Below are 25463 nucleotides of genomic sequence, written 5' to 3' on the forward strand. Positions count from 1 at the left end.
ACAGTAGATAACCATTACAAACAAGGGCTAGAACAGTGGTTCTCATCAGGGGGACAGGCATGCCCCTGGAGAAGACCACATCCGCGTTTCCATAAGAAAATTTTCCCAGGACTTCCCTGGCAGTCCAGTGGTTAAGATTCCATGCCTCCAATGCAGGGCATGTGGGTTCGATTCCTGGTTGGGGAATTAAGATCCCACATGCCACGTGGCGTGGCCAAAAAATAAATTAATTAATTTAAAAAAAAAAGAAAGAAAATTTTCCTAACACCCAAAGGGCCTGGACCACCTCTCTCAGACACGTTAGAACTGCTGGACTAGAGAAAGGCAGATCAGTGTGACTACAAAACACATTAAGAACAATGTTCTGCTAATAAACTCACTGGTGTCTGTTTAGTTAAGCTTTAAAAAAAGCAAAGAGCATTACTGTTCTCCTTTTGATGAAGGCTGGCTTTTAAACCCACAACAAAGTTCTAGATGAATTTTCTGTGAGAAATCAAATGCTTGGAGCTTGGAGAGGAGGGCAGAATTATTCCCAAGTGCCATAGAAAAAAGAATGAAATATCCCTTACGTCAAAGCATACATGAGATAATGAGAGCAGATTTCCCAGGGTTGCTTACATACAAGGACAACACCATCACGGAAGTACTGCCGCACACAATTTCAGAGTTAGAGGGCTATTCATGTCATCCACTCCATCTCCCTATTTTACATGTGGGCAAACCGAGGCACGATCGAGTTGAGTACTTTGGCCAATCTCATGGCTTCTCAATTACCAAATAAAATCAGTATAATATTCGCTTTCTTCCTCTTACACAATTCCAGGGGGAGAGGTATAAGGGGTCCACGGCCACTGAACAGAGCTGACTGGAATAAATAAAGATTGATATCCCGGAACTTGGACCGACTGGGCTCTGTGCCCGGGAGCTGGCAGCCTGGTGGGCGAGAGGAGACTCATCCTGTGTGTGACAAGGTGACAGAGAAGACATCAGCTTCCCATATGGATCATGAAAATAGGACTGGACATGGATGGATCAATGCAGCTCTATCAGTAATAACAGCATCACTGCCAATTTCTGAGTGTCTAACAAGTGCCAGGTACTTAAAGATATCGTCTCACTTAGTCATTGTAATGACGCTGCAAAGATGGGTGGTTTCCTCCTTTTACAGACACAACCCAGCCTTGCCATGATGGCGCTTCTAGACTGGCTAACAAACAATACAGTCAGAACCATAGTGAATACCTCCGGGACAGACATTTCACCAAATGCCTGATGTTTTAAAATCTGATATTTGGCGCTTGGAGAATCTAAAGGGATCTAGAAGGGGTATAGAAACAATAATACTGTTAACATCTCTACACAGTAACTTCCTTTCAGAGAATCAGCCACCATGAAGATCAAAACGTATGGGACTTCCTGGAGAAACTTCTGAAGATCTTGTCATGTCTGTGTCATCAAATGCCCAATTTAAGTTCCACCAATGGTGGAATAAAAGCGAACTCTTTAATGGTTCACTTTCAACTGTACCCACATTTATTGCAGGCCGAAAGTGGTCCCCAGCGCTTCCCTCCCTTTTCTCATGCAGGGGCCTTTGATCTTTCTGTTACTTTGTAAGTCTAAGGGGATGACAGTAACCCAGAAGATAAGGGGGTTTACAGCCCTCTGAGCTGCCAGAGGAGGAGACGGAGGCTCAAAAATGTTACGTGACTTGCTCAAAGCTACATAATCAATGAGTGATTAGGCTAGAATTAAAACCCTAGTCTCTCTGCCAAAGTTGGTTCTCTTTCTCTGTCAGGCTGCCTATGACTACTGAAAAGACAAACAAAAACAAACAAAAAACAAACCCTAAAACTCAAAGCACATAATCTTTCTAAGGTGACAGAATTCTCTTATTCGAAAAGAAACCCTTTGAAGATACGTACGTATTGTTAAGCTTCAGGAACCTGGGCTTGAAGCCTGGCTGTGCTTCTTAAATAGGAGCCATGACCTTGATCTTAGGGAGGAAGCACCCAGTTTCTCACAATTAAGTACAGTTGACTCTTGAACAATGCACATTTGAACCGCGTGGGTCCACTTATACGCAGATGTTTTTCAACAGTAAATACTACAGTACTACATGATCCGAGCTTGGTTGAATCCGCGGATGTGGAGGAAGCGCGACACGGAGGAACCGCAATATGGAGGAACCGTGGATACAGAGGCCTGACTATAAATTATACATGGATTATCCACTGTGGGGAGGGCTGGTACCCTTTACCCCTGCATTATTCAAGGGTCAACTGTATGATGTTAGCTATAGTTTTTTATAGACATTTCTCTCTCAAGTTGAGGAAATTCCCCTCTATTTGTAATTTGCTGAGAGTTTTTATCATGAATGGGTGTCAGATTTTATCAAATGCTTCTTCTGCATCAATTAATATGATCATATGATTTTTCTTCTTTAGCCTTTTCATGTGATGGGTTACACTGATTTTCAAACGTTGAACCAGCTTTGCATATCTGGAATAAACCCCACTTGGTCATCGTGTATAATTCTTTTCATACATTGTTGGATTTGCTAGTATTTTTTTTGAAGATTTTTACATCTAAGCTCATGAGAGATATTGGGCTGTAGTTTTCCTTTCTTGTAATGTCTTTGTCTGGTTTTGGTATCACTGACCTTTTAAAAAATGTTAACTGAGATACAGTTCACATAATATAAAATTCAACATTTAAACCATGTTAAGAGTGTATAATTCACTGATCTTTAGTATATTCACAATGTTGTGCAATCATCATAGAAAATGTACTATTTCCAGAACAGTTCCATCACCTCAAAAAGAAACCCATACCCCCAATTCCCTCTTCCCCATCCCTGGGTAACCACTAATTTACTTTCTGTCTCTATGGATTCTACTACTCGTGACATTTCATATAACTGTAATCATACTACGTATGGTTTTTTGTGTCTAGTTTCTTTCACTTAGCATGTTTTCAAGATTCATCCACATTGTAGCAGGTATCAGTACTTCATTCCCTTTTTATGGCCAAATAAGAATTCGCTGTATTGATATACATTTTGTTTATCCATTCATTCATACATGAACATTTAGGTTGTTTCCACTTTTTGGCTATTGTGAATAATGCTGCTATGCATAAGGGTATAAAAATATCTGTCCTTGCTTTCATTTCTTTTGGGAATAAACCTCACTTGGTTGTGATGTACTTACCTTTTTCTATATTGCTGAATTTGATCTGCTGAAATTTTGTGTAGATTTTTTTTGCATCTATTTTCATGGGGGATGCATAGATACTATGCATGTCTTGTTCACTACTATAATTCTCAGTTATTGGAACACAATAGGTACTCAATAAATACTGGATAAGTGATATGTGAAAAAAAATTAAAGAATAAATCCATAGGGAAAGGAATTTTGGCTCAAAATCTAGAAATAAAGAACTCAATGCTTAGAATTTTCCAAAATCAGGAGGGGCTGCTATGTCTTCGGAGGGTATCAGAGGAGAGGCTGGATGATCATGAATGAGGTCACGAGATTTGGATGAAATGACGTCTAAGTGAAATGACGTCTACCTCTAATGTTCTGACCCCTGACATTGGCCTGGATAAAAAAAATCCTCAGTGAAAATTGCTCCTGATCTATACTATATAAAGGGCTTACAGTACACTGCCAATGTTGAAGACACAATAAAACCTGAGTTCCTTCCCTTAGACAATATGAACACTTTCAGCCTTTTAAAATATTTACCCAAAAATGAAAGGAGCTCCATGGAAAGCCAACCCTGGACCCCACTCTCCAAGTCTGCCGCAGAGTTTCCAGGCAGTGGGGTGGAGCGGGCAGACGAAGGACAAAGGCTGTGCGTTCTGGAGTCACACTGACCTGGTCTGGCTTCACACTTTACCAGCTACAAGACCACACGCCCAACCTCTTTGGGCCTCTGCTTCTTAATTCAAAAACGGGGATAATATTCACCACAAGGGTTGCTGCTTTGTTACCGCGTTCATTCTCTCGCCTCACCTTGTGCTTTATTTAACTTTGTGGCATCTATCACAAAAACAGTATAATTATTTACTTTTGTTCCCGCTGACTACTGTAAAGTTAAGCCCTCTCTTGTGGCAGTGGAAGCCACTGAGAAACATTTCACAGTCTAAGACAATGAAAACACTGCTCTCGTTCCTACCTTGATAGTTTTTCACAGGAGTCATCTTGTTATAATCTTCTGATAAAAGAAACTCCTGCAAAAGAGAAGAAAAATATTAAGCAAAAAGAAATTCTTCAAGTGAATAAATATGTTTTGGTAAAACCGGATTGTATGAAGCAAACATCATCAATGAATTATATCTAACATTAGTATTTTGCCAATCAACTCAGCATTTTCTGTACCTCTTTAAAAGTAACAATCATAATTACAATCCAATGCAATTATCATAGTTTTTACCTTATAACTCTGAAGTTGATTTTTTTTTTTTTCAAGTATACATGAGAAGAAAACTGGATCAAGTTCAAAGTCTTGATCCTGGTCAATTTTGAAGGTAAATCCGATTCAAATTACTTTTCTCTCTGTGGTGCCACAACTGAAATTTTGCAAGGCTCTGGCCAGTGAGCAAACGGATGGCAATCCTCTACTAGGGAAATAAATGAGCTATTTTAAAGATTCTGTTTCTAATAACAGTAGCTTATTTCCTGGTACAACAAGCTTCTCAAGGCTGCATCTTACTCATCCCTATATCCCTATGGCACCTGGCACAGTGCTTTGGTACAGTACGTAGTCAACAAACAGTGAAAAAATGGACATGTAAAAGGTATCTCCCAATCTGACGAGGTTAGTTTGGATGTCAAATGTACTAAAAAATATCAGTTTCTATATAACACATTGTGTGTACTCTTTGTGAGGACACATAGGAGGTGATTTTGTGTGTGAGTATGTTTGCATGCTTCACCTAAGCACATACAGTGACCTATATGTAGAAGCCAACCAAGTGTTTATAAGCCCCAGCCAGGTTTTGAGTCCCTTACCTTCTTTCAAATGCAAAATGCCCATATAGTCTTAAACAGTAGGCTATCAAATATAAGGAAAGCTGCGAAGTAATAAATTGATGCCTTTATCTGAACTTAAAAACAGAACAATGAGTCTTTTCAAAACATTTGGAGGCTTCCAGAATTTCTCCTTGATGACTTCAAGAAACGTGGTGGGAGGACAGACACACAGACTCGTGACTTGCAATCTGGGTATTTACTGAGTTCATATAGTTTGTGTGATTTTTCAGAAGTAAATAATTATACTGTTTTTGTGATAGATGCCACAAAGTTAAATAAAGCACAAGGCGAGAGAATGAACACGGTAACAAAGCTTCTCTGGGTGTCTGCTTTTCCATCCCAGCCCTCCTTAAGAAGCTTATCTACAAATGGATTTTCTTCACCATGATTGTCTCAGTAATAACATTATTCAATTTGTCACTTTTAAAATTCGTATCATTATTCCTTCAAGGAGCAGCACTATATTCATTTCTCGTTTCTGAAGAGCTAGACTCACAACTGAAGAGAGAAGACTAATTTTTAAAGAAGTCAAGTTGATTTCCCATAAGGAGCTTATAGTGTGGGTAAGAAGCCACGCACGTGTCTGAGCAACGGTTCACTACCATCCTTAATACCCGGCAAGAGTAGCTCAACCCTGGGCCCCATACTTTAGAGTGCCCCAAATTTCCTAACAAACACACACAAAACAAATTTCTTAAAGACGATTGTTATTTGAGCAAGTGTTTACTGAGTTCATCTAGTGCATATGCTATTTTGAATATACTGAACTGGTTCTTTAGCTTGGGGAAAAGGTACATTAATTCATTTTGGAAACAGGCAGGGTATAAAATAAAACAACTTGTAGATCTGTGCTTAGGGTTAACATACACATACACAATACAATTACCAGTTCACTGCATAGGTAAACTTAATTTTTTGTTCATTTGTTTTTCCTGTGAAAATAGATACATAATCATGGAGAAAGCATGGGAAATTGCCAGCATTTTTTTTCATTATTACTTTTTTGATCAAAGAAACAATATGCTATTCCAGGAATTGTAAGACGGATGAATACTAAAAAGTCTCTTATGATACCATTTCTCAGAGATAATTATTATGGAAAGTATAATTGGAATAATAAAACAAAATATTAATATCATTTAACAATACTTTTTTCTGGTAACAAATCATGCACATCATTCCATATGAGTACATACTTATCAACTTCAATCTTTTTAATGACTGCATAGGATGTTTTGTAATGTCATTCTACTGACAAATGTTTACACTGCTTCCAGTTTTCCTTATTAAAAAAATATCACATGAACCCACAGCCAGCATCGTTCTCAATGGTGAAAAACAGAAACCATTTCCTCTAAGATCAGGAAGAAAACAAAGTTGCCTACTCTCACCGCTATTATTCAACATAGTTTTGGAAGTTTTAGCCACAGCAGTCAGAGAAGAAGAAGAAATAAAAGGAATCCAAATCGGAAAAGAAGAAGTAAAGCTGTCACTGTTTGCAGATGACATGATACTATACATACAGAATCCTAAAAATGCTACCAGAAAACTAATAGAGCTAATCAATGAATTTGGTAGAGTAGCAGGATACAAAATTAATGCACAGACATCTCTTGCATTCTTATACACTAATGATGAAAAGTCTGAAAGAGAAATTAAGGAAACACTACCATTTACCATTGCAACAAAAAAGAATAAAATACCTAGGAATAAACCCACCTAAGGAGACAAAAACCTGTATGCAGAAAACTATAAGACACTGATGAAAGAAATTAAAGATGATACAAACAGATGGAGAGATATACCATGTTCTTGGATTGGAAGAATCAACATTGTGAAAATGACTCTACTACCCAAAGCAATCTACAGATTCAATGCAATCCTAATCAAACTGCCAATGGCATTTTTCACACAACTAGAACAAAAAAGTGTACAATTTTTATGGAAACACAAAAGACCCCAAATAGCCAAAGCAATCTTGAGAAGGAAAAATGGAGCTGGAGGAATCAGGCTCCCTGACTTCAGACTATACTACAAAGCTACAGTAATCAAGACAGTATGGTACTGGCACAAAAACAGAAATATAGATCAACAGAACAGAATAGAAAGCCCAGAGATAAATCCACACACATACGGTCACCTTATCTTTGATAAAGGAGGCAAGAGTATACAGTGGAGAAAAGACAGCCTCTTCAATAAGTGGTGCTGGGAAAACTGGACAGCTACATGTAAAAGAATGAAATTAGAACACTTCCTAACACCATACACAAAAATAAACTCAAAATGGATTAAAGACCTAAATGTAAGGCCAGACACTATCAAACTCTTAGACAAAAACATAGGCAGAACACTCTATTACATAAATCACAGCAAGATCCTTTTTGACCCACCTCTTAGAGAAATGGAAATAAAAACCAAAATAAACAAATGGGACCTAATGAAACTTAAAAGCTTTTGCACAGCAAAGGAAACCATAAAAAAGATGAAAAGACAACCCTCAGAATGGGAGGAAATATTTGCAAACAAAGCAACTGACAAAGGATTGATCTCCTAAATATACAAGCAGCTCATGCAGCTCAATATCAAACAAACAACCCAATCCAAAAATGGGCAGAAGACCTAAATAGACATTTCTCCAAAGAAGATACACAGATTGCCAACAAACACAAGAAAAGATGCTCAACACCACTAATCATTACAGAAATGCAAATCAAAACTACAATGAGGTATCACCTCACACCAGTCAGAATGGCCATCATCAAAAAATCTACAAACAATAAATGCTGGAGAGGGTGTGGAGAAAAGGGAACCCTCTTGCACTGTTGGTGGGAATGTAAATTGATACAGCCACTATGGAGAACAGTATGCAGGTTCCTTAAAAAACTAAAAATAGAACTACCATATGACCCAGCAATCCCACTACTGGGCATATACCCTGAGAAAACCATAATTCAAAAAGAGTCATGTACCACAATGCTCATTGCAGCACTATTTACAATAGCCAGACATGGAAGCAACCTAAGTGTCCACTGACAGATGAATGGATAAAGAAGATGTGGTACATATATACAAGGGAATATTATTCAGCCATAAAAAGAAACGAAATTGAATTATTTGTGGTGAGGTGGATGGACCTAGAGTCTGTCATACAGAGTGAAGTAAGTCAGAAAGAGAAAAACAAATACTGTATGCTAACACATATATATGGCATCTAAAAAAAAAATTCTGATGAACCTAGGGGACAAGAATAAAGACACAGACATAGAGAATGGACTTGAGGACATGGAGAGGGGGAAGGGTAAGCTGGGACGAAGTGAGAGAGTAGCAATGACATATATACACTACCAAATGTAAAACAGATAGCTAGTGGGAAGCAGCTACATAGCACAGGGAGACCAGCTAGGTGCTTTGCAACCACCTAGAGGGGTTGGGAGGGAGATGCAAGGAGGAGGGGATATGGGGATATACGTATGCATATAGCTGATTCACTTTGTTATACAGCAGAAACTAACACAACAATGTAAAGCAATTATACTCCAATAAAGATGTTAGAAAAAAAATATCACATGGTCAATCAATTTATGACAAAGAAACCAAGAATATACAATGGGGAAAGGAGAGTCTCTTCAATAAACTGTTGGGAAAACTGGACAGCCACATGCAAAACAATGAAACTGGACCAGGATCTTATACCATATACAAAAATTAACTTAAAATGGATTGAAGACTTGAACAAGAGACCTGACCATAAGACGCCTAGAAGAAAACATAGGTGGTAAATAAGTTCCTTGATGTTGGTCTTGGTGATGATTTTTTGGATATGACACCAAAAGCAAAGGCAACACGAACAAAATTAAACAAGTGGAACTACATCAAACTAAAAATCTGCACAGCAAAGGAAACCATCAACAAAACAAAAAAGTGACCTACTGAATGAGAGAAAATATTTGCAAATCATATATCTGATAATAGGTTATATCCAAAATATATAAAGAGGGCCTCCCTGGTGGCGCAAGTGGTTGAGAGTCCGCCTGCCGATGCAGGGGATACGGGTTCGTGCCCCGGTCTGGGAGGATCCCATATGCCGCGGAGCGGCTGGGCCCGTGAGCCATGGCCGCTGGGCCTGCGCGTCCGGAGCCTGCCCGTCTGGAGCCTGTGCTCCACAACGGGGGAGGCCACAACAGTGAGAGGCCCGCATACCGGAAAAAAAAAAAAAAAAAAAAAAAAAAAAAAAAAAAAAAAAAATATATATAAAGAACTCAAACAACTCAATAAAAAAACCCACAAATAATATGATTTAAAACTGGGCAAAGGATCTGAACAGAAATTTTTCCAAAGAAGACATACAGATGGCCAACAGGTAGATGAAAAAGTGCTCAACATCACTAATCATGTAGGAAATGTAATTCAAAACCATAATGAGATATCACCTCACACCTGTTAGAATGGCCATTATCAAAAAGATAAAAGACAACAAGTGTTGGCAAGCGTGTGGAGAAAAGGAAACCCATCTGTATTGTTGGTAGGAGTGTAAACAGGTGCAGCCACGATGGAAAACAGTATGGAGGGTCCTCAGAAAGTTAAAAATAGAACTACCATATGATCCAGCTATTCCTCAGGGTATTTAACCAAAGAAAACATAAATACTGACCTGAAAACATATATGTGACTCCCATGTTCATTGCAGCATTATTTACAAATAGCCAAGACATGGAAGCAACCTAAGTGTCCATGGATGGATAAATGGATAGAGAAAATGTGATATATAACTATAATGGAATATTATTCAGCCATAAAAAAAACTTGCCATCTGTGACAACATGGATGGACCTTGAGGGCATTATGCTAAGTGAAACACGGCAGACAGAGAAAGATAAATACCATATGATCATGCTTACATGTGGAATCGTTAACAAAACAAAACAGAACACCCGAAAGAAAACTGAACTCATGGATACAAAGGACAGACTGGTGGTTGCCAGGGGCAGGGCAGGGTGGGATGATCAAAAGGGGTGAAGGTGATCAAAAGGCACAAACTTCTAGTTACAAAATAAGTCCTGACAAGCCTCTTAGATAGCCTCATCCACCAGACGGCAGACAGCAGAATCAAGAAGAATTACAATCCTGCAGCCTGTGGAACAAAAACCACATTCACAGATGAAAAGGCAGAGGGCTATGTACCAGATGAAGGAATAAGATAAAACCCCAGAAAACCAACTAAATGAAGTGGAGATAGGCAACTTTCCAGAAAAAGAATTCAGAATAATGATAGTGAAGATGATCCAGGACCTTGGTAAAAGAATGGAGGCAAAGATTGAGACAATGCAAGAAATGTTTAACAAAGACTTAGAAGAATTAAAGAACAAACAAACAGAGATGAACAATACAATAACTGAAATGAAAACTACACTAGAAGGAATCAATAGCAGAAGAACTGAGCCAGAACGGATAACTGACTTGGAAGACAGAATGGTGGAATCACTGCTGTGGAACAGAATAAAGAGAAAAGAATGAAGACATCCTAAGAGACCTCTGGGACAACATTAAACACAATGACATTCACATTATAGGGGTCCCAGAAGGAGAAGAGTGACAGAAAGGACCAGAGAAAATATTTGAAGAGATTATAATTGAAAATTTCCATAACATGAGAAAGGAAATAACCACTGAAGTCCAGGAAATGCAGAGAGTCCCAAACAAGACAAACCCAAGGAGAAACACGCTGAGACACATAGTAATCAAATTGGGAAAAATTAAAGACAAAGAAAAATTATTAAAAGCAGCAAGGGAAAAATGACAAATAACATACAAGGGAACTCCCATAAGGTTAACAGCTGATTTCTCAGCAGAAACTCTACAAGCCAGAAGGGAGTGGCATGATATACTTAAAGTGATGAAAGGGAAGAAACTACAACCAAGATTACTCTACCCAGCAAGGATCTCATTCAGATTCAATGGAGAAATCAAAAGCTTTACAGACAAGCAAAAGTTAAGAGAATTCAGCACCACCAAACCAACTGTACAACAAATGTTAAAGGAAATACTCTAAGAGGGAAACACAAGAAAAGAAAAGGACCTACAAAAACAAACACAAAACAATTAAGAAAATGGTAATGGGAACATACATATCAATAATTACCTTAAACGTGAATGGATTATATGCTCCAACCAAAAGACACAGGCTCACAGAATGGATACAAAAAAAAAGACCCATATATATGATGTCTACAAGAGACCCACTTCAGACCTAGGGACACATAGAGACTGAAAGTGAGGGGATGAAAAACTTATTCCATGCAAATAGAAATCAAAAGAAAGCTGGAGTAGAAATACTCATATCAGAGAAAATAGACTTTAAAATAAAGAATGTTACAAGAGACAAGGAAGGACACTACATAATGATCAAGGGATCAATCCAAGAAGAAGATATAAAAATTATAAATATATATGCATCTAACATAGGAAACTTCAATACATAAGGCAACTGCTAACAGCCATAAAAGAGGAAATCAAAAGGAACACAAAAATAGTGGGGGACTTTAACCCTCACTTATACCAATCAACAGATTATACAAACAGAAAATTGATTAGGAAACACAAGCTTTAAATGACACAATAGACCAGATAGATTTAATTGATATTTATAGCACATTCCATCCAAAAACAGAAGATTACACTTTCTTCTCAAGTGCACACGGAACATTCTCCAGGATAAATCACATCTTGAGTCACAAATCACGTCTCAGTAAATTTAAGAAAATTGAAATGATATCAAAAATCCCTTCTGAAACAATGCTATGAGATTAGAAACGAATTACAGGGGAAAAAACCACAAACACATGGAGGCTAAACAATACGTTACTAAATAACCAAGAGATCACTGAAGAAATCAAAAAGGAAATCAAAAAATACCTGGAGACAAATGACAATGAAAACATGATGATCCAAAACCTATGGGATGCAGCAAAAGCCGTTCTAAGAGGGAACTTTATAGCTATACAAGCCTACTTCAGGAAATAAGAAAAATCTCAAATAAACAATCTAACCTTATACCTAAAGGAACTAGAGAAGGAAGAACAAACAAAACCAAAAGTTAGCAGAAGGAAAGAAATCATAAAGATCAGAGCAGAAATAAATGAAATACAAACAAAGGAAACAATAACAAAGATCAATAAAACTAAAAGCTGTTTCTTTGAGAAGATAAACAAAACTGATAAAAAAAAAAAAAAAAAAAAGTCCTGAGGGCCTCCCTGGTGGCGCAGTGGTTAAGAGTCCGCCTGCCGATGCAGGGGATACGGGTTCGTGCCCCGGTCTGGGAGGATCCCATATGCCGCGGAGCGGCTGGGCCCATGAGCCATGGCCGCTGGGCCTGCGCATCCGGAGCCTGTGCTCCGCAACGGGAGAGGCCACAACAGTGAGAGGCCCGCATACCGCAAAAAAAAAAAAAAAAAAAAAAAAAAAGTCCTGAGATATCATGTACAATATGGTGACTATAATTAAAAATACTGCATTGTATATTTGAAAGTTGCTAATAGAGTAGATCTTAAAAGTTCTCATCACAAGAAAAAAAATTTGTAACTGTGTGTGGTGATGAATGTTAGACAGGCTTGTGGTGATCATTTTGCATATATACAAATATTGAATCATTATGTTGTATACTTGAAACTAATATAATGTTATATGTCAATTATCTTAGTTAAAAATGAGCTGCATATAAAAATAATCACATAAAACGTACTATATCTCTAGCAGTATTTCAATAAAATAAAGATCTAGAAGTAGAATTGCTGGACCAGAGGATATGACCATTTAAATTTGATAGATATTACCAAATTGACTTTATAAAAGATTTTATCTACTAAACTTACAAACAATATAATGTAAAAGTTTGGCTGAAGCTTAGATTATCTTGTTGGGATTGACCAATCAAAGATATACACATCTTAAATTATTTTACCCATCTCTCTACCCTCCCTTCTTTATATTCAGCTGTCTACATATCTATCATCCTAATTTTTATGTTTTAAGAGCATTTTTAGATTCACAGCAAGATTGAGAGGCAAGTACAGAGATTTTTCATAAAGCCTCTGTCTTCACACATGCACAGTCTCCCTCTTTATCAACATCCCACGCCAGAGTGGTACATTTGTTATAATTGATGACCTACACTGACACATCATTATCACCCAAAACCCACAGTTTACACTAGGCTTCACTCTTGGTGTTATAAATTCTGTGGATTTTGACAAATGTAAAATGACATATATCCACCATCAGAGTATCATACAGAGTATTTTCACTGCCCTGAAAATCCTCTGTGCTCTGCCTAGTCATCTTTCTCTCCCACTTAAGCCCTGGCACTACTGATCTACTCACCATCTCCAAAGTTTTGCCTTTTCCAGATTGCCATAGAGTTGGAATCACACATTAGGCAGCCTTTTCAGATGCGCTTCGTTTATTTACTAATATGCATTTAAGTTTCCTCCATGTCTTTGCATGGCTTGATTGCTCATTTCTTTTTAGCACTGAATAATACTCCATTGACAGGATGTACCACAGTTTACTCATCCATTCATCTACTAAAGGACATCTTGGTTGCTTCCAAGTTTTGACAATTGTAGATAAAGCTGCTATAAACATCTGTGTGAGCGTTTTTGTGTGAACATAATTTTTGTTGTTGTTGTTGTTGTTGTTGTTGTTGTTTTGGCGTTACGCGGGCCTCTCACTGTTGTGGCCTCTCCCGTTGCGGAGCACAGGCTCCGGACGCGCAGGCCCAGCCGCTCCGCGGCATGTGGGATCCTCCCAGACCGGGGCACGAACCCGTGTTCCCTGCATTGGCAGGCGGACTCTCAACCACTGCGCCACCAGGGAAGCCCTGTGTGAACATAATTTTTCAAGTCCTTTGGGTAAATACCAAGGATTGGTGGGTTGTATGGTGGGATTGCAATGAATCTATAGAGCAAACTGGGAAGAAGTGAAATCCTGACAGTATTGAGTGTTCCTATCTATGAACATGGAATATCTATTTGTTTAGTTCTTTGACTTCATTCACCAGAGTTTCATAGTTTTCGTCATACAGATCTTGTACATATTTTGTTAGATTTACACTAAACTAATTCATCTTTTGGGGTGCTAATGTAAATGGTGTTGTGTTTTTAATTTCAATTTCTACTTGTTCATTGCCAATATACAGGAAATGACTGATTTTTGTATATTAACCTTGAATCCTGAAACCTCAATATAACTGCTTATAAGTTCCACGAGTTTTTTTATCAATTCTTTTAGATTTTCTACATAAATGATCATGTTCTCTGCAAACAAGATAGCCTTATTTCTTCCATCCCAATCAGTATACCTTTTATTTCCATTTTTTTGTCTTATGCATTAGCTAGAACTTCTAGTACAATGTTGAAAAGGAATCATGAGAAGGAATCAATGTTGAAAAGGAATCATTAGCCTTGCCTAGAACCTGATTTTAGGGAAAGCTGCTGGGTTCTCATCACACCTGTTTTTAATGCTCACAGTAATAGATCAAACAATACAGTATATATAAGGAAGAGGTTAGTTATTATCTCCACCCTCTGTCTCAATCCTTTGAAGGAATCAGTGTTTGTTAAAGGTCTGTGGTATCCTTCCACATCTTTTTTTTTTTCTAAAGAAAACCCTTATGCAAACATATATAGTTTTTTTGGGTTGCTTTGCTGTACAAAATAGGATCACACTATAGATATTATTCTACAACTTGCTCTTTTCATTTATAATATATCAGAACTATCTTTCCAGGACAAAACACCCTCCAAAATATGGATATGCCATTTTTTATTCAAGTATCCCCCATTAAATGGACTTCATTCTGCTTGTCTCCTATTTTTCACTATTGCAAAAATATGGCAAGAAATGTCTCTGAATGCATAAACATATGAACTAATGTGTATATTGAAAAGATTGCTGGCCTCAAAGACTGTGTACACTTAATATTTTAATAAACTCTGCCAGATCACTTTCTAGATGTATGCAGTATTTCATTTCCCCACCATCTGGCCCTCATATGATAGTATATTTCCCCATATCTCATCAGCCTTAGATATTACTCATCTTTTCAATTTTTTGTCAAATTAATGTACAAAACAGTTATAACTCACTACGGTTTAGTATGTATTACCCTAACTGCTTATGAGTCAGAGCACTTTCTATATGTTTATTTGCCATATTCATTTCTTGTTTTATGAATTTTGTCTTCAAATTCTGCTGCAGCCTTGTTTCCTAAAGAGTAGAGTTAGAGGTGAAACTTAAGTGCTATTTCTTTGTTTGGAGGTGTGATATCAGTGGTCTGAGTGAGGGGGAAGCAAAGTGAAGCAGAAAAAGATGAATGGTGTATCACTAAGCTCGGCCGTGTTTCATGAAGAACCCAGCTAGTTCTCCAGCATATAATAGGTCTCTGGACAGAACGAACACCAGAATTTGGAAGAATCCATTGGAGAGGGGGATGAAGAGGGAATTTATCTGCCAGCTCTCTCCTCCCTTGTTTTGAAATTTGATCACAACTCCACAGAACTTATTTCCCCCCTCCTTCTGCCTATCCTTGTTAGCAGCCACTAGGGGAAGTCAGAGTTTAGGCCTTGCCAGAGCTGTTATTTCATACAACTCAGAAAGCCACTGAGGATATCTTCTTTGAGTTTTGGTTTAAAGATAGCAAAGCACAGTAGTAGCTAAGAGTTCAGAGCTCAGGCACTGGAGCCAAACTGTCTGGTTTAAATCCCAGTTAAGGGCTTCCCTGGTGGCACAGTGGTTAAGAATCTGCCTGCCAATGTAGGGGACACGGGTTTGAGCCCTGGTCCAGGCAGATCCCACATGCAGCGGAGCAACTAAGCCCATGCACCACAGCTACTGAGCCTGCGCTCTAGACCCCGTGAGCCATAACTACTGAGCCCGTGTGCCACAACTACTGAGCCCACGTGCCACAACTACTGAAGCCTGCGTGCCTAGAGCCCGTGCTCCACAACAAGAGAAGCCACTGCAATAAGAAGCCTGCACACTGCAACGAAGAGTAGCCCCCCGCTCACCACAACCAGAGAAAGCCCGCGCACTGCAAAAAAGACCCAACTCAGCCAAAAATAAAAATAAAAAATAAATAAATTTAAATCCCAGCTAAAACATGTACTAGTTACATGACCTTGGACAAGTTACTCAAGATTTCCATGATTCAGTTTTCTTCTCTGTAATAGCTTCATAAGACTGCAGTGGGGATTAGTTAATCTTTATGAAGCATTTAAAACAGTGCCTGGCACACAGTAAGTACTCTTTGCGAGCTAAGTTAAATAAATAAATGCTACCTTTGGAAAATGAATTAAGCATCTTACCTTAAAAAAAAATCTTCTGGAATATAATGAACAATTCTGATTGAAGAATTAGAGAGAATTCAGCTATAAAATCATGAATGCCTGGTCCTTTTAAAAATAGAAACTTTTAAACAATTTTTCTAGTTTCTAATTACAGTTAGTTATTGGTCTATGGAAGCTTTCTACCTCTTCTTGAGTCAAATTTATTAATTTATTTTTGTTATAAAATCATACATTTTCAGGACTTCCCTGGTGGTCCAGTGGCTAAGACTCCATGCTCCCAATGCAGGGGGCCTGGGTTCGATCCCTGGTCAGGGAACTAGATCCCACATGCCACAACTAAGAGTTCGCATGCTGTAACTAAAGAGCCCGTGTGCCACAACTAAGACCCAGCACAGCCAAATAAATAAATAATTTTAAAAAACAGATGAGATGTAAAGAAAGGAAAGGCAAGAGAAAACTATCATTTGAAAAAAAATCACACATTTAAAAAAATTTTCAAATGTATTACCATGGATATTAATATAATATTGTCCTCTGATTCTTTAACTCTCTTATATAGGCAGTTCTGCTATACTCACTTATTCTAAAAACATGAATTTGTTTCAACAGGATTGGTATATTAGGGAACGATCTAAGCAGAGCTCCAATTAACACAGCTGCTTATGCATGATTTTGTCCTCCAGAACACTTAAGTGAACACAGAAAACTGAACCCAGCAGAACCAAGCCACGTAGGAATACATAACACACACACACACACACGCACGCACACACACACACACACACACACACCTCAAACATCTACCAGCTACCTCAGGGTATCACCCCTTGACAGCCACACCTATGTTCACCTGGTGTTAAAACTTGGCCTTCTGCTTTCAGATAACCTCCTCCCATCAGTTCAAAATAACTCACAAGCCGCAACCTTTTTTTTTTTTCCCCTATTTTTTGGCCACACCGCATGTCATGCGGGATCTTACTTCCCCAGTCAGGGATGGAACCCACGCCCCCTGCAATGGAAGCGCGGAGTCTTAACCACTGGACCGCCAGGGGAGTCCCAGGAGCTGCAACCTTTCTGAGGTCCACTTCCACAAGCAAATTTCAGGTTTTTTTCCAGGTAAAGTTCTGTATATATCGTAATGTTTATGGATTCCCCAACCATTTAACACACGTGTAAAAACTGTGCTGGCATTTTAACGAGTGTCCTATCTTTATTTTTTACATATCACCAGCAAAGTTGGTTGGTTTTTGTTGTTTGGACAAAGTTTTTGAGTATTGTGTCCCTATTTTCCCCATATATCCTATGGTTTTAACTGTGTGATTCTTCTGCACAGTGCAGTGATTTTAAAAAACATACGTTGTGTTATAGCAGAATTAGGTGGTTACAACTATAATGTGGTTGTATCTGTTTTCTTATGCTTAATAGCATCTGCTTTTTATTTTTATAGTTTTCCTTAATGACACATGCTAGGAATTTATCTATTTTATCAGTACTTCCCAAAACCCAGCTTTTGGTTTTATTCGCTGTCCTTTTGTCTTCCCTATCTCTAATTTCAGGATTTATTTTTATAATTCTCTCTTCCAACCTTCTTTTGGTTTATTTTTATCCCTTGTTCATAAATTAAACTGAATGCCTAGGTTCACATGTATACATCTTTATTTTAAAGTAGTAACATTTTAAGGTAGAATTCTCTAAATATAGATTTGACTGTATTCCATAGGTTTTGATACAAAGTTGCTCGCTTTTTTTTTTTTTTTTTTTCTTTTTGCGGTATGCGGGCCTCTCACTGTCGTGGCCTCTCCCGTTGCGGAGCACAGGCTCCGGACGCGCAGGCCCAGCGGCCATGGCTCACGGGCCCAGCCGCTCCGCGGCATATGGGATCCTCCCGGACCGGGGCACGAACCCGTATCCCCTGCATCGGCAGGCGGACTCTCAACCACTGCGCCACCAGGGAGGCCCAGTTGCTCGCTTTTAAAACAATTTCTATATTGTTTTATGAAATACAGAAATATATCACTTATATATTCATTTCCTCTTTAAATTAGGAGTTCCTTAGAAAAAAATTCTTAATTTATAAGCAGTTACATTTATGCCTATTTTTTTGTTAATTTCTAGTTTTATTAGCTTATATTCAGAAAACATATAACATTTTTACTTTTTAGAATTTAGTTAAGATTTTTCTTTGTGGTCAAGATTAATGATTTTATAAGTGTTCTTTCTGTAGATGAGAAAAAAAGTATTTTATCCAAAGTTCTAGACCTATTTGTATATCCGTCCAGTGAAACTTGATGATAATTTTCAAATAGTGTATATTTTTACTTATTTTTTTTGTCTATTTGAATTTCAAATTCAGAAATACCTGCACTAAAGAATTGTGCTTTATTTTTAATATTTAATTTCTGATTATAAAAGTAATATGCTTACTATAAACAAAAACTATAGAACAATATCAAGAAGGGAATTTAAATTATCTATATCTCTACCAAATAGTGATAAATATTGTTAATATTTTGATTATTTTGTTCTTCGATCTTTGCACTGGTATACGTAAGAACACAACTGGAATAGTAGTACTATTGAAGCATTTCCCATGTTATTAAATATTCTTTGAAAACATAAGTTTAATGGCTACATAATATTCCACTGGAAGGCTATATAAGATTTCAACTAATTAGTCCCTGACCATAACATTTCTAAAACACCAGTTCTTATTACTATAAAAAAAAATGAGATTATCTTTATAAATAATCTTTGTCTGTTTTTATGATGGTTTTCTTTGGATGGTTTTCTAGAAATGGAATTATTGATATAAAGGTACAAATAGTTCTAAAGCTCTCATTGCATATCACCAATGCTTTTTCTAAATAGTTTGTGTCAATTTATGTCCCCTCTTTCAGTGTACGAGAGCCTATTTTATTCAATTCTAGCCAATTTGTAATTCTAAAATTGCTATTCCTTAGCTAAAAATAGAATTAAAAAACTTTAACACTTTAAAATGTTTATAAGCCCTTAATATTTCCTCTTTCGTGACTTTTTCTGCTATCTACAGGATTTTAGTGTTTTTATCTATTTGTATATGCTTATCACAGATAGTATCCTTTCTCTATCATATTTTAAGCAACTATTTGTTGTTTTCATTTAAATTGTATTCAAGCAGCTTTTTCAGAGTGAGAAATTTTGAATTTTATGTAATCAAATATGATATTTTCCTTTGTGATTTCCACTGTTTTAAGCTTACATGTTCTTCCTGATAGAGACTGTTTATAAATGCCCAGTCTGTTTACTTCTAGCCTTTTGTTTTCCTTTTTTAAAGCTTTACTTTGTACATTTAAAGGTGCTTTAAGCTCCTGGAATTTATTTTGGTATAGGACAAGAAGTGAAGATTAAAATCGAAAATCGATCTTTTTCTTAAGAGAAAACCAACTGCTTCAGCACTATTTATTTAAAAACTTTTCCCATCCACAACTAATTTCTAATGTCTTCTTTACCATATTTTATGTTCTTACATATAATTGGGTCTCTTCAGTAGTTATCTAACTCTGCTCTATCGATCTGCTATTCTATTCTTGAGTCAAAATGAAAATGACTTAATTACTGCAGGTACAAAATATGTGTTAAAAAATATATATGTGTTAACACAGAAGCTATGTGTGTCCTAATTTCTCTTCTTAAAAAAATGTAGCTAGATGATCATTATAATAACCTTTTTTGTGACAAAAAGAAAGATCACATTAAGAATTTTGATTGGAATTGCACTAAATCTCTAAATTCAGGAAGAACTGACATTTAAAAGTCTTCTTTTATGTATATTCACAAAATTTTATAATTTTCTTCAGCAAAGATTCACATATTTCTTTTTGAGATCATATTTAGATTTTTGTTAATTTCTGTGAGTGGGATTGTTTTTTCATTCCTCGGTAAACTGAGTAAAAAAAAAAAAAAAAGACAGACTTATGATTGCTGTTTTTGGACTAAAACTGAAAAACAGTGATATGACAGTTCCTGGGAGACACTATTAACCCACTAAAAATCTTGATTTGTGGCAGCTACAGTGACATGATCAATACAGGAGAGGGTACAAGGTTACATGGAACATTTAACACAACTGTAACTGCCAAGGCAGAATGAAGCACCATTCCATTCCTAAGATTTAGAAGGAAAGGGAAAAGGCATGCTTCAGATCAAATTAAGGAAAGATAAGAAAAGAGAAAAAAACTGGCAAGACTGGTTACATCCCAATGTTAAGGGCTGTTACTGATAGAGCTTTGGGCTGGCGGTGCAGCAGAAAATAAAAATGGAGTAATGCTATTAAGCTTCTTCATACATTAGTCAACACTTTTCTACTACTCCTCCTCTCTTTGAATTCCTATGAAAACCAGGTCCTGCAGAATGAGTCAATCAGATGGTAGTATTTCTTTATTTGGGCAACATCGTACTGAAAGGAAAAGTTGCCAATATGCCCTGTCATTAAAGACTGTCAACAAGGCCTGTGCTTGTGTACACAAATGCCGTTCTCGACCCTCTCGAGGCATGTTTCACAAGAACGATGATTATTTCCTGTGGGTTTATAAAAACTCATATGTCAAGTAGATACCAGGGCTCTTGTTTGGTAACAGAGGTCACCAGCTCAGGTCAACTTCACCTGAGTCAAGTTGTTCCTCAGCTTTTTGTCAATCTAAGTAAGAGGTCAACAGGCAGTACTTTCTGTTTTCACTCAAATGAAAGGTATGAAATGCAGGAAATAACGGAATAGCAGACTAGGATCCAGAGTGCCATGCTGCAGCTTCTGGTTCCATCCAGGGACCAGGCAGGCATGACAGGAGCACAGTATGGCCCAGGTGCTGGAAGAAACTAAAGTATCCGCACCCCTTCAAAGACACCCCAATTTTGTGTGAATGTCAAGGCAGCAGCCCTCACCCTAGACCAAGTATATTTCCTGACCAGTTTTCTTTCTTTCTTCCTCCTTCCCTCTCTCTCTTTCTTTTCTTACAAAGTGATGTTCAATCACTGCAAAATATAAGAACTTTTGAACAATCGATATTAATTAAATTAGCAAGCAAGGGGCTTGCCTCCTCTGCTGTTCCCATGGTTATCCTGACTCTCTGAGTTTACAGTAAGGGAATGCTACACAGCTCTAAGCACGGCCCACCTGCTCACTTATCAAGCTTCAGTGAAATAGATCCTGAAGAATTCTAATAATAGAACCATGGTATCTTCCACATTAAAAATATATATAAATATAAAGTTTCTTGCTTTAGTTGAAAGTTTGCCAATGAGCTCTTATTTCTTAAAATATAGCACTACTTGAGGGAGTAGAAATGTCTAAAATCAGATAATTCACTACTGAGTCTTTGTTGTGTTTGTTGTACATCAGAACATATAAATTGATTTAATGCTTGATAAATCTAATTATTATAAGGAAAACTGAATCAGAGTCTCTGTATAGGTCTTCCTCTTCCACAGGGGGAAAAAAAACGTCAAACTAACCAGCAAGGTCATACGAAAAATAAACAGGAACTCTTAACTCAGTCCAAACGTGACGAAAAATGAAGGGAGGAATGTCATCAGCTTAACTACCCAGCAAAAGTGTCACAAAGTACACAGCTCTGAGGTACTCCTCTATGTGTGCCTATGCAAAGCCATTACTGAGGAGAGGTAATATATGAAATATATGAAAAGTTTCTTGAATACATAGGTACTACATTTCTGGTTGGGAACAGAGGTGTCTTCTTCCTGCATCTGCCTTCATAAAGTAGAAATTGATCTAAAGCCAAAATCTTGTTGGGAAGCTCAATATTGGTAAAATTCTCATTTTACATTTCCATGTAAAATCCATTTCTGCTTCTGCTTTAAAAATGTTCAGGACATTGTCAAATATATTACTTAGTACCTCAATTATTAATTTACATGAGGGTGACTGACATTTTTTATTGTGGTAAAAATACATAATATTGAATTTACCATCTTAACCATTTTTAAGTGTACAGTGGTGTAAAGTATATTCACACTGTTGCACAATGTATCTCTAGGAACTTTTTCATCTTATGAAACTGAAACTCTATACCCATTAAACGCTAATTTTCAGCCCTCCCCCAGCCCTTGGTAACCATCTTTGTATTTTTTATTTTTTTATGATTTTGACTACTTTAGATACTCCACATGAGGACCATCATACAATATTTGTCTTTTTGTGACTGGCTTATTTCATAAAGCAAAATGCCCTTTCAGAAAGCTTATTTCATCAATGTTGTAGCATGTGTCAGAATTTCCTTCCTTTTTAAGACTGAATAATATTCTATTATATGTATTTACCACATTAAAAAAAATCTATTCATCTGTCAAGAGACATTACACAACACTGTAAAGCAACTATACCCCAATTAAAAAAAAAAAGAGAGAGAGAGAGAGACATTTCGGTTGCTTTCACCTCTTGGCTATTGTGAATAATGCTGCCATGAACATGGGTGTGTAAATGTCTCTTCCAGATCCTGCTCTGAATTATTTTGGGTATATATATTCATAAGTGGGACTGCTGGATCATATGGTAATTCTATTTTTAATCTTTTAAGGAACCGCCATACATAAGAAGGTGACTGACTATAAATTCAGTATTAGAAAATTCTTAACTACCCTTATAACTACCTTCTTTTTTATTATCCAGTTTCATGATTAACAGTGTCTCCTTGTTGCCTTGGCTACCAGGTAGTTCAGAATCAAATTCAAGTCTTAATCACACAAACTGTGCTAGTCCTTATAATCTGCACACTTGTGTTACTCTGTATGTTTCACTCGGGCTCTTTTGGTTGCCGGGAACTCAAACCAGTAAAGAAGAGAGGATTTACTGTAAAGAGATGGGAAGCGGTGGCCACTGAAACCACGCTGCCACTTCTGTCTCTCTCTTGCAGGCTCAGGGCCTCTCCTGTTATCTCTGTTTTTTTCTACTATCATTTCTCAACCAACCAGTCCCATCCAACAACTCAGCTTCTGTTCCCTCATAACTGAAGCTTGCATGTGGCCATCACCACCCCTCTGGCCCCTCTCTACGTGAACTTTCAACTTTACCTTCACCCACTGGCTTGCTCTCTTAGTACCTCCAGGTTCAAATTCAAGGCAGGAATCTGACCAGCCTAATTATCTTTTCTCACTAGGACCCTAGCCAGCCCATATAAAGCCCCTAGCCAGCCTCTGGGCTAAGCATCCACTGTAGGAGGTCACCTCCGCAGGAGGAGGAGTGAAGGAGTCTGCATCTCATCCATGGGGTTCTCATTTGGCCTTTTTCTACCAATATATGTCTTGCTCTCTCTTTGGATTTGCTTTCGATATGTGCTTTATTTTTCCTTTCTGCACAAGATCCAAAAAATTCAAATCCCAGAAGGATGATGCTAAGAAAGAACCTCGAAGATTCTCATGTTCTTACTTATGGCTGTCTCCACACTTTACCAATCAGTGGCCTGCACTTTGCACCTCTTAGTTGTCGTTTTGTTTAATCAGCAGTTCTCAAACTTTCGGGTCTCTAGTTTCCTTTACTCTTAAAAATTATTTGAGGACCCCATGGGTTGGATCTATTGATATTCATCATATTTGAAATTAAAACAGAAAATTGTAGACTATTAATTCATTAAAATAACAATATTAAATTTATTACATGGTAATATAAATAACATACTTTATGAAAATATCTATATTGTGGAAAACAAAAAATTAAGTGGAAAGAATGGCACTGTTTTCCATTTTTGCAAATCTCATTAATAGAAGATAGTTGGCTCTTCGTCTCTGCTTCGGTAGAAAATGGAAAAAAAGAAAGGCAAATAGCATCTTAGTATTATTATGAAAACAGCTTTGACCTCACGGATCACAGTTTGAGAACAACTGGTTAAGTGACTGACCTGACTTCTGGTTTTGATTAACCTTCACTCAGATTCTGCCAATTTGCCTGGAGAGTTGAGTTATTCTTGTTTGTTTTTAAATTATGAAAAGAGGCTTCGCTGGCTACCAAACGATGGAACATTCTCTCCACCCAGGAACTGGGAGGGTAGGAGCCTTTTCCCCCTTCCATGAAGTGCCTAATGGCCCTAATCTTTTCTGACTACATGCGTTTTAAGAAGTGGGGAGAAGGAATGCTTTAGCTGCAACCCCCCAGCCTCAGGTCTAAACTTTGTAAGAAACCCTTAGTCATATTTCTAAGAAGACTAACATGTCACATTACTTGGAAGCATCTGAAGCAAGAGAAAAGATAATTGGGGTTTGTGTAGCAACAGCAGCTGCTGGCCTCTCCAGATTCAAAATATCACCTACAAAGAAACAAATTCAGGTTTACAAATTCTTTTGATAAATTCTCCTTCAGATACAGGTTTAGACACAAAACACAATTTCAAGGCTTTTCCTCACATAAACACAGGTCTACCTACTCTCTCTCTAGGCCTGCCTGGGAGCTTAATTGTTTACCTGTCCTCACCTTTCTTTACATCAACAGTAACATGTTTTTGTGCTTTCCCACCCCTAGTCCTCCAGCACCGAATGCAGGTAACCAGATGCAGTTGGTTTTTCAATAATATCTCTCCCAAGAGGATTGAAGGGAGAGAGAGGGTAAAAGGCAAATGATACACAAGTTTAGATGTGAGCACTTCCATGGCTCCCTCTGGCAAATTTCAGAATCTTAAAGACAAATGCTCTTGGAAGTCATTCAGTGAATAGGAATACCCTGCTCAAGGCCAAAATATGAAGCCAGAACACTGATGTATTCCACAAAGTCGCTGAAGCATTCTGCGTCCCCATTACATTGCACAGATAGTGAAAGACTGAATACTGTAAAAACATCCATACACAATAAAAATTCTGCCATAATATTAACAGCAAATTACATGGGAGATCAGTTTACATAAAGGCTAGTTGTTCATACCTACTTTTTAAACAAAAAAAAGGCTCAAAACTTTTGACAAAATTGTTCTGAACATAAAAGTTGCCTGCTGAAATTGAAAACTGTTTATAGGTGATGTCATGAAGTTTAGTGCAATAGCCAAGGCTGGCAACTACTGTTCCTACTTATGAAAGCAGCTGGTGAAAGAAGTTTGGATCTTTGGTTGTT

General features: G+C 37.5%; 1 protein-coding gene across 1 annotated transcript in view; it reads right to left on the reverse strand.

The window, feature by feature from the left end:
• WDFY2 (WD repeat and FYVE domain containing 2) overlaps window positions 1-25463 on the reverse strand; it is a 173739-nt gene that overhangs the window by 49695 nt on the left and 98581 nt on the right. Inside the window, exon 4 of the mRNA XM_060079897.1 lies at window positions 4180-4234. Within this exon, the coding sequence (XP_059935880.1) occupies window positions 4180-4234 (55 nt within the window). The remainder of the gene's footprint in view (window positions 1-4179; window positions 4235-25463) is intronic.

Source organism: Mesoplodon densirostris, chromosome 17 (assembly GCF_025265405.1).
Source record: "Mesoplodon densirostris isolate mMesDen1 chromosome 17, mMesDen1 primary haplotype, whole genome shotgun sequence".
Classification (NCBI taxonomy): domain Eukaryota; kingdom Metazoa; phylum Chordata; class Mammalia; order Artiodactyla; family Ziphiidae; genus Mesoplodon; species Mesoplodon densirostris.